This window comes from Leiobunum rupestre, chromosome 5 (assembly GCF_980474605.1).
Source record: "Leiobunum rupestre chromosome 5, qqLeiRupe1.1.hap1, whole genome shotgun sequence".
Taxonomy (NCBI): Eukaryota; Metazoa; Arthropoda; class Arachnida; order Opiliones; family Sclerosomatidae; genus Leiobunum; species Leiobunum rupestre.
In genome coordinates this window covers 33,774,208-33,785,136 of record NC_143388.1, presented here as the reverse complement: position 1 = coordinate 33,785,136, position 10,929 = coordinate 33,774,208, and the positions used below count along the sequence as shown (strand labels likewise).

The window sequence follows — 10,929 nt, the reverse complement described above, 5'->3', positions numbered from 1 at the left end:
CTTGTCATTCTACCGAAAGGATAGCATGGACAATTCAAATCCACAAAAAATAATTATGAGAGTGGAATAGTTGAAGGCATTTGTGGACATCATGGTAGAATTTTAACCCTGCACGAGATTAACGGTTTCATTTAAATGGAACACACGTATTATGTTTACAATCACCGTGTCTGTCTGTCTGTTGGTCTGTCTGTCTGGGCTGCGAACGCGTACGCATTTTCGGGGCAAAGTGTAATCACACCGCGTTCGCAGTTTCTTGATAGGGAAAAGCTTTTGGTCATTGGGTGTAGTTTAATATTTTTTCAAATTGCGTTAGTATCGAGCGGTATATGAACCCGAGCCCCCCTACACGACAGATGAGGGTTCTACCGCAGAACCACGGATACAGTTACGCTTCACTGAAAATTAAAAACTCTTCCGAGGAGAGGTATATTTTGGCTTTCCAACTTGTTTAAAATACTTTGCACAACTCTAAAATTAGACCTGGCATTTGAAATAATTATAATATTTATAATTTTTTTTCTTAAGTAATTCTATAATATATTTATTTTTAACTAAATGACTTTTCAATATCTGTTCCTTAATGCTTCTCTTCAAACTGATTTGTAAAAAATTACATTTTTAGTAATAAATACTAGTGTAGCTGTGAAATTTGAATAACTTATTTCTAAGATTTGAAGAAACTAGAAAATGTTTTTTTTTTTAAAATAATTTTAACATACATTCAGGGATATTATTTTTGTATTTCATCGGGTTCAAAGGATCTTTATTGTAATTCTCCATTCTGGAAAATGCATTAATCAATCTTAAAAGTTCACAGAAATCTGGGTCAAATTGCATGTAGCTCTTGCCCTTCCTTCAACTTGTGATATTGTAGCCCGACCCTCAACATTCAAACGGTTCGGCGGCTCCTTAAATATTAACGCGTATTTTAAAGATTAAATTGAATACACTTTGAATAACGTGAAAATACGTTTATTATCAATTCGCAAGTTAATTTACAGATTAAATAAATATCACTTCGTATCGTGTGAACTTTATACAAGAAACGTCTTCATGATTTCAGACACTCAAAATCATTCAGAGCTTAATGGTGGTAGGAGATTACGTGTTCTCCATGGCCGCCATCGCCACCACCGAAGCCTTGGCCTTCACCACCACCGAAGCCTTGACCTTCCCCGCCACCGAAGCCATGGTGACCTCCCTCGTGATGGCTGATGATTTGAGGTTGATGATGTTGAATGATGACCTCTGGTTGTTCAACTTTGTGACCGTGTCCGTAATGGTGGCCATGGTGACCGTGTCCACTGTTCAATTTGGAATGATGTCCGTGTCCGTGGCTTCCGTGATGAGATTGACCACCGTGATGAGAATGGCCGTGACTTCCGTGACCTCCGTAGTGATGTTTCTTCAAGGCGTCACTGTGACCGTAATGTCCTGCGAAAACCAGTCCATGTTATTTTCCCTGGTTTAGTATTTAATAACGGACCCTTTACCTCCGTGGGCGTGTTTGTGGCCTCCGATGTCGTGGATTTTCTTGATCTTGTCATAAGCGTAAGCCTTCTCATATCCGTAGCCCTTGTCTCTGGTGAAGATACCCTTGTTGTGATGGGCTGCGTCCAGACCATGGTGGGAGCCGTGAGAGTGGTGGTGTTTGTTTAATCCACCGCCGTGATGACCATGATGTCCGTAAGATTTATCGGCGAAATGCTTGTGGCCACCTAGAACATATTATCATTTTATGATTATTGCTGACAGTGAAGTCGCCAGGGTCATTATTTAAGAGATTGGAATAATTTTTACCGTGGCTTCCATGTCCGTAGCTGCCGATGTCCTTGTGTAAGTGTCCATGGCCACCGTACGACTTACCATGCCCGTGGCTTTCCTTGTGAATACCAGGGATGACAATTTCGTGGTGTTGTTGGTGATGACCAGCCAGAGCGATGGCAGCGAATGCCGCGATAAGAAGAAGCTGTGGTGGTGATTGAACCAGTTATATTATTTTGCTTCCAGAATAGAGTTTTATACATTAACTATCTTTGAAAGGCTATTAATTATAATCAGCTAAGCTAATACCCAAGGCTTTACCAAACTACAAGCCCTTCATGCCACGGAGGCAAGAGCTCGCTACACTTACTATTATTAAACTAAAAACTCGATGGAGCTGCCCTAAACCACCCCAGAATGGGAGATCCCAATGGCTGATTGCCCTTAACAAAATATCTTAATGTCTATGGACAGCTAAATCACGGTACATTGCAAAGCGTAGGTCACGATTGAAGGTGTGGTTGCCTGCTCTCAACAGCAAAGCCCATCGTTATCCACGTCACATTACTTCCGGTCAAAAGTGTAGCAAACTTCCGGGTACTCCCGAAGAACGCTATACCGTTACGAAAGCGCACTCGATGTCACTCGAACGCGGCAAAACCATTTAAGTACGAATAAAGGTAATCCAAGTAGCGATCGACTCAAGTAGTTCGTTTACCTGAGCTTTCATGATGCGAGTTGTTGCTCCGAGAGTGAACAGAGAACAAATGATGTCTAATCGACGTTTGAAAGAGCCTTTTATACCCGGTACTCCGTCATAGCGAAACGGTGAAATGTTGATTTCGGTGAAAGTGAAATGGGGTTGAGACGGAGAGGAATCGTACTATTAGGGTATATCGAGAATGCTTAATTTGCCGAATAATAAGATAAAATTCACGCAGGGAGGGGGCCAGCCGAAGAAGGGGGCGAAATATGTCCGAGCTACCACCGACTCAACTGACCTTATACGCGGGTTTTTTGGAATCCTAGAACGGTGTTCCCCGTTCGCTGTCAGCCCGCCCAATTACCGAGTAAAAAACAATTTTTCGGTACCAATTCTGTTCGCAATAATAAAACAACGTGAACGCTGTCACATTTAGCCCGTTTTTACTGCAAACAGGGGAGGGCGAACTTTCGTGAGGGGGGCGCGATGTTTGGGTCCACACCCTACTCAGATGCTGAGACGGATACGGTACTTGGTCCGGCCATAACTGCGAGGGGGGCAATCGACGAAGGGGTCGTCAAAAACTGTTATGTCCATGTGGTCCACTTCCGTGTGCTTGACACAGCGCGGACAACGATATCATAGAATTATAATACGCGCAAATCGGACGCGTATTTCCTTGGCTCGACGCTTTGATTCGAGATCGAATTGATTCCGAGAAAGCCAATCTCGCCTTTTTTTCTGGTAAATTTGGAAAGCGATGAAGCGTGTCTTCGGATTTTTGGAATAAGCGAATGATTATTTTATTGCGAAAGTGGACTATTTTCTTAAGCAGCTATTACCCGCCATTTGTCGGAGCAAATTAACTCTAATGGGCTGATCCTGGATCGCATTTCACGCTACGTTGAAGACCATTCAAAAGGCTAGTTCGTACGATTATTTAGTTAACTCGATGAAATTTATAGTTTTGAACTTATTCTCAAAAGTCGTAGAAAATAATTAGTTTTAACGAAATTGTATTTATTTATACTTTAAGAGAATGACTTGGTTGAAATTTTAGAGCGAAACAATGCGCGTTACCATGGCTTAGCTCCCCCCCCCCCCCCACCATGAGAAGGGGGGGGAGAAAATCGTCACCGGAGTGCCCTTCAATCGAGTCAGATTTAGGGATTCAATGAGCTGATTTGATATTTTTAAAGGAAAGGAACTTATTGTTAGAGCATTAGCTATTATCCCTAAGTATAAATTAATATGTTCTTAATAATAATAAGAGGGGAGCCAATGAGATACCCCGCTGATTTGATAGACGTTTAGGGGGAGGGCTCATACTAGTCATTCTCCCTAAGTTTAAATAAATATTCTTGGTTATAAATATTAAACGTTTAAAGCCTTCAAATATCTTGGGTAACGGTAGACCAAGTAAGCTACAAATGTGAACGAATCTTGTTCCTTTTCAAGGCGAAGTTGAGTTACTCTTTAACTCTGTTTGTATTTATTTGCGTCCGCCGGTGTGTGTTTATTAATTATAAATTAGTTGAGGTTATACCTGAGAATTAACTATATGTATTAACGTGATGCATTCGTGCCTACACATTTAATAACAGTTATTTACGTGAACAGTTATTTTAAGAGTTTCAGATCCATGTATACTCGAATTATTTTTCCAAAAAGGGGTTTAGATTGAAGCATTTATTAATTTTTTGTGAAATTATATATAATTATTTTTGTAAAACTAATTATTTTTTGTAAAAGTATAATTATTTTTGTAAAATTATTTTTGTTAAAGTATAATATTTTTTATAAAATTATTATTTTTTTTGTAAAATTATTTTTTTATAAAAATAATTATTATATTATTATTATATTGTGTAAATTTATTTTTTTTATAAAAATAATTATTTTTTTTGTAAAATTATTTTTTTATGAAATTATTATTTTGTTTGTAATATTATATTTTTTTGTAAAATTATTAGTAAAATAAAACCACTTTAGCCGAAATATAACCTCCAACGCGTTCTTTACAGTAGTGTAGTGATAGTACAGCAGACCCCTCGAACGCATTGGGGCCCTTGGAGCTGGGGGTCATTTTCATTTCGGGCGAGGGGCAGATAACTTTGTTACAGGGTGTCCTAATAATCATCATTAAATTTTTAATGATGATTTAATTTTTTTATTCATTGTACAGCCAAAGCTACAGATTTAATTTTAATCTAATCTAATCTTGATTTAATCATACGAGGGTGTCCTAATAATAATAATAACCTCGATTTCGGGTTTAATATTTTTTATCATTTTAGATTTTTAAAGAATCTGAAAATACTGGTTTAAAATTGACTACCAATGTTTACTAATTCCCACAAATAAAACTTTAATGTGAATTTGAAAAGCTTAATAATTATTTATTGTCCTGATTATGTTTTGTCGAATTTTTAATTTAATTGGAGTACCTATTTAAACAGCAAGAGGAGGCGGGTTCGATCCCAGCTTGTGACATTGGGTGAAAACTCGGAACAACTCCTTCCGCGTTCAGTTTGCAAGTTTTCTCCACTGGTTAAAGGTGTTTTCCCCGAGTTCTTCGGTTTCCCCTTCCATAAAAACGAGGTTAACGGTAATAGTTAGTGTGGGGAGCTGTTGGCTAGCGTGGCATGAAGGGCTTGCCACCACCCTCCAACGCATTGTACACCGGCCACCCGAATTAATCGCATTAAAAGTCGTTCGATGACTTGGGTCTAAGGTGGTGCAAAGGGTATTAGCCTAGCTGTATATTATTATTAGCAGATTATAAATTTACCGTAGATCCCAACAATCTTAGGGATTACCTCCGTACCAAACCACTATGCAGCGTCGAAACTGTCAAAAGCCATAGTAAGGAGCCGACAAACGGCGACAATATTGGAACCGATTGGGCATGGCGGCGGAAATACCAGAAGTTATGTAACCTTATTACGGCCATTATGTATCTACGAAAAATTTCAATCGAAATTTAATTAAAGGTTTCATTATTTATATTCATTTAAATGAATAAATAATATATCTTTACATTAATTAAATATTTACTATGGTGGAACTTAACTATTGGGTAAAGTCGCTATCAGAGAAAGTCGTTGTAATCGTTTAATTACATACGTCATGAGGAGGTAGTCACTCGTAAAAATATTTGTTACACTTGATTAGTGATTAATGATTTTTCACAGTTTTTTTCAATGAATAATTAGACAGCACAGATTAAGCCACACTTTGAAAACGTGAACGGGAGCCTTGTAGCTGAGTGTAGACGTATCTTTATTGTGTACAGTCTGCACCCCCTTCAAGTTCCCCAGTTCACGTTTTACAGGTGTTGCTTAACCTGTCTTGTTTTGATTGTTTTTCTTAAGTTAAACCCCATGATTACCTATGATTACGCTATCAGGGCATGGTCCAAAGGTATGCTTATTAGGGCAGACCCAACAAGTGAGGGGGGGAAGCCGATATAAATTCCCGGGGCCCGTGTTGCCTCGGGGGCCCGAATAGGAACAAACGAGGTGTATTTCTCCCCTAAAATGTATAGTTGTCTCGAATAATTTCGGCTCAATTGGGGACCCGAAATTAATATTTTTCCGGGGCTCGGGCTCGTGCAGCCTCGGGGCCCGATTTGGAACAAACGAGGTGTACTTCTCCCCTAAAATGTATAGTGGTCTCGAATAATTTCGGCTCAATTGGGGACCCGAAATTAATATTTATCAGGGGCCCGGGCTCGTGTAGCCTCGGGGGCCCGAATTGGAACAAACGAGGTGTATTTCTCCCCTAAAATGTATAGTTGTCTCGAATAATTTCGGTTCAATTGGGGCCCGAAATTAATATTTTTCCGGGTTCCGGGCTCGTGTAGCCTCGGGGGCCCGAATTGGAACAAACGAGGTGTACTTCTCCCCTAAAATGTATAGTTGTCTCGAATAATTTCGGCTCAATTGGGGACCCGAAATTAATATTTTTCAGGGGCCCGGGCTCGTGCAGCCTCGGGGCCCGATTTGGAACAAATGAGATATACTTCTGCCCTAAAATGTATAGTGGTCTCGAATAATTTCGGCTCAATTGGGGACCCGAAATTAATATTTATCAGGGGCCCGGGCTCGTGTAGCCTCGGGGGCCCTAATTGGAACAAACGAGGTGTATTTCTCCCCTAAAATGTATAGTTGTCTCGAATAATTTCGGTTCAATTGGGGCCCGAAATTAATATTTTTCCGGGTTCCGGGCTCGTGTAGCCTCGGTGGCCCGATTTGGAACAAACGAGGTGTACTTCTCCCCTAAAATGTATAGTGGTCTCGAATAATTTCGGCTCAATTGGGGACCCGAAATTAATATTTATCAGGGGCCCGGGCTCGTGTAGCCTCGGGGGCCCGAATTGGAACAAACGAGGTGTACTTCTCCCCTAAAATGTATAGTTGTCTCGAATAATTTCGGCTCAATTGGGGACCCGAAATTAATATTTTTCAGGGGCTCGAATACTTTCGGCTCAATTGGGGACCCGGAATTAATATTTATCAGGGGCCCGGGCTCGTGTAGCCTCGGGGTTCAAATTGGAACAAACGAGGTGTACTTCTCCCTTAAAATGTATAGTGGTCTCGAATAATTTCGGCTCAATTGGGGACCCGAAATTAATATTTTTCAGGGGCTCGAATACTTTCGGCTCAATTGGGGACCCGGAATTAATATTTATCAGGGGCCCGGGCTCGTGTAGCCTCGGGGTTCGAATTGGAACAAACGAGGTGTACTTCTCCCCTAAAATGTATAGTGGTCTCGAATAATTTCGGCTCAATTGGGGACCCGAAATTAATATTTATCAGGGGCCCGGGCTCGTGTAGCCTCGGGGGCCCGAATTGGAACAAACGAGGTGTACTTCTCCCCTAAAATGTATAGTTGTCTCGAATAATTTCGGCTCAATTGGGGACCCGAAATTAATATTTTTCAGGGGCTCGAATACTTTCGGCTCAATTGGGGACCCGGAATTAATATTTATCAGGGGCCCGGGCTCGTGTAGCCTCGGGGTTCGAATTGGAACAAACGAGGTGTACTTCTCCCCTAAAATGTATAGTTGTCTCGAATAATTTCGGCTCAATTGGGGACCCGAAATTAATATTTTTCAGGGGCCCGGGCTCGTGCAGCCTCGGGGCCCGATTTGGAACAAATGAGATATACTTCTGCCCTAAAATGTATAGTGGTCTCGAATAATTTCGGCTCAATTGGGGACCCGAAATTAATATTTATCAGGGGCCCGGGCTCGTGTAGCCTCGGGGCCCCGAATTGGAACAAACGAGGTGTATTTCTCCCCTAAAATGTATAGTTGTCTCGAATAATTTCGGTTCAATTGGGGCCCGAAATTAATATTTTTCCGGGTTCCGGGCTCGTGCAGCCTCGGGGGCCCGAATTGGAACAAACGAGGTGTATTTATCCCCTAAAATGTATAGTTGTCTCGAATAATTTCGGTTCAATTGGGGCCCGAAATTAATATTTTTCCGGGTTCCGGGCTCGTGTAGCCTCGGTGGCCCGATTTGGAACAAACGAGGTGTACTTCTCCCCTAAAATGTATAGTGGTCTCGAATAATTTCGGCTCAATTGGGGACCCGAAATTAATATTTATCAGGGGCCCGGGCTCGTGTAGCCTCGGGGGCCCGAATTGGAACAAACGAGGTGTACTTCTCCCCTAAAATGTATAGTTGTCTCGAATAATTTCGGCTCAATTGGGGACCCGAAATTAATATTTTTCCGGGGCTCGGGCTCGTGCAGCCTCGGGGCCCGATTTGGAACAAACGAGGTGTACTTCTCCCCTAAAATGTATAGTTGTCTCGAATAATTTCGGCTCATTTGGGGACCCGAAATTAATATTTTTCCGGGGCTCGCGCTCGTGCAGCCTCGGGGCCCGATTTGGAACAAATGAGATATACTTCTCCCCTAAAATGTATAGTTACCTCGAATAATTACGGCTCAAATGAGACCCGATTTTAATATTTTTCCGGGGCCTGGGCCGGCTCTGTATTTAGAAAGACCCGCGATTACGTAATTTGAAACAATCCCGGAAAAATCTTGGTCGACTTTTGTTCACCATAATAAGTGTCCCACAATTTCCACTTAGCCATGTATTATTTTTAAAATTTATTTTTAATCAATTTATTTATTATTAAAATTAAACCTAAAGCTCTGTATAGCATTAAAATATATATGTTACGTAATAATTAGTTTGATAAAGTAACAATAGGTTAGAAGAAACAGGGCTAACCTATTGTTCAGAAATTAATTCTACAGAAAATAAATATGACACGGATTTTTTTCGGACAAAGCTTTCACCCGCTTTCATTAATAAGGTATTATTGAGAGGTCACAGGGGTATAGACAATACGCTCGCTTTCACCAAGTAGGTTGGCCATATATTGCTTTGTTTTTTCATACTCTCTACGTCTTCACGTATTGAACTGAAACTTAGTGAAATATATATTTCAACTATTATTTACCCATTAAAACAAAAATTAGATTACAACATTTGACATTGGAATTAATCAAGCGTTTCAGACTTTTTCGGGTAATTTCTTGTATCATTTCACTCGAGCTCAAAATAAAATGTTTTTCAGAAATAGGAAAACCAATTATTCCTTGAATTTAAAGAGTTTAACGACAGTATTTTTATTTGTATATTATTCGTTAAGATAAATTGCATATTTTACATAAAATAAATATCACTGTGATTATTTTACACCGTTTACAAACATGGTTTGTTTAAAAACATTTTTCATAATAATATTATTACGACCGTAACGCGATGAAGCTATGGAACCCCGGATTGGCTCTTAGTGATGGTAGATTAGCGACTGTCCACCGATCAAACCTCCGCCCAGACCGTGTTCGCCGACTAGCCCGTGACCTCCAGCGTAACCAGCGGCGATGGGTGCCACCGGAACCACGGCCACACCGCCGTATCCACCGTGGTGGCCTCCGTGGTGTACTCCGTGGTGTACTCCGTGGTGCTCTAGAACGGGGTATTTCTCCACAACAGGATGGACAGGGTGGTACACTTTCTCGGCGACTGGTTGGTACACGGCTGGCTGGTAGTACTGTTGTCCGTGTCCGTAGTTCTTGCCGTAATGAGAATTTCCGCTGCTCAGCTTGCCGTAGTGTCCGTGTCCATGACCTTAAGTACAAATTAGATGTAAAATGAAAACCAGGCTAGGTTATTTTAATTCTTTTTTTCAGGAAATGCTACTGACCACCGTGATGGGCGGAATCGCCGTGACTCAAGTGTCCGTAGCTTCCGTGTCCTCCGTGGTGTTTGGTTGCGTAGTGGTCTACCACTCCGTGGTCACCTGGAAATTTATTTCAATTCATATAATCGGAAAAATGGTTGAATTAAACTTTTTAAAGTTGATAATATTTAAAATTAAAAGTCACGAGTTTCTAAGGTCTTAAGTTAATTTTGAAAACAAATCCAAGAGGATGACAAAATTGTTGTCTTGTACTACAAAATCGCCAAGCGTGAACGTAACTTTAGCTCTCAAACTTGGGATGAAGTTAGCGCATTATTAGAAGTGTGTTTTTAACACATTCATTTTACCGCTAATTGTATGAGACGCAAAATTTCCAACTGCGACCTACCTCCGTGGACGTGTTTATGTCCACCAATATCGTGATGTTTCCTGACTTTGTCGTAAGCGTAGGCCTTTTCGTATCCGTAACCCTTATCCCTGGAATAGAGACCCTTGTCGTGGTGGTCGGCGTCCAGTCCGTGATGCGAGCCGTGAGCGGCGTGGTGTTTGGTCAAGGCGCCATCGTAGTGACCGTGGTCGCCGTAGTCCTTCTCCAAATGTTGTTGATGTCCTCCGTAATGTCCGTGCCCGTGACTACCGTAGGACTTATCCAGGTGATCGTGCCCTCCGTAAGACTTGCCGTGTCCGTGGCTCTCTTTATGGAGACCGGGAATGAGGACGTACTTGGGGTTGTGGTGATGGTGGTAGCCCGTTTCCTCAGCCTGCAAGTCCGTCGATAACGCGACGGTGACTGCGGACAGTAACAACGCAATCTGTAAGGCAAAAATAACGGGTATCCATTGATTGTTTCACTTTCGAGTAATCCGCAAAGGTACTGGTGACCGAGGTATATCTTACCTGGGTCCACATGATGCTATAGGGTTTATTACCGGGAGCTGATTGATACCACAACTGATCCTTTGCGAGTGTTACTTTCCCTTTTTATAGTGGACCCATTTTCGGTGCTCCTCCCCTCCTTTCATCTTTGTTAGAGTTACTCTCCCTCGTGAACCAATTTCACCCAGTTTGGACCGCGTATAATAAGAATGGACAGGATCACAGGGTACTCGGAAAGGGGGGGCTCTTTAAGATAATAGAGATTTGGGGGGGGGGGCGATAGAGAGAGAGAGAGATCTTAAGGGGGATTTGAATGAAAAGGAGGGTTGAATTCCGGCCTACGTTGGATAGGGG

General features: G+C 41.5%; 1 protein-coding gene across 1 annotated transcript; it reads right to left on the bottom strand.

Moving 5' to 3' along the window:
- Positions 1 to 9,285: 9,285 nt before the first annotated feature.
- Positions 9,286 to 10,640, bottom strand: LOC149944228 (uncharacterized). Its single transcript, XM_090176307.1, has 4 exons — positions 10,597 to 10,640; positions 10,088 to 10,511; positions 9,703 to 9,798; positions 9,286 to 9,626 (listed from the first exon to the last, which is right to left on the bottom strand). The coding sequence occupies exons 1-4, from the start codon at positions 10,606 to 10,608 to the stop codon at positions 9,286 to 9,288; spliced, it is 873 nt and encodes a 290-aa protein (XP_090032433.1). The 5' UTR covers positions 10,609 to 10,640.
- Positions 10,641 to 10,929: the final 289 nt, after the last annotated feature.

Excerpts from the sequence above, each read along its gene's own strand:
- LOC149944228 (XM_090176307.1), bottom strand. Across the intron at positions 9,799-10,087 it reads ACATAAACACGTCCACGGAG|GTGACCACGGAGTGGTAGAC; the intron begins GTAGGTCGCAGT and ends ATAAATTTCCAG. Across the intron at positions 9,627-9,702 it reads CGATTCCGCCCATCACGGTG|GTCATGGACACGGACACTAC; the intron begins GTCAGTAGCATT and ends TTTGTACTTAAG.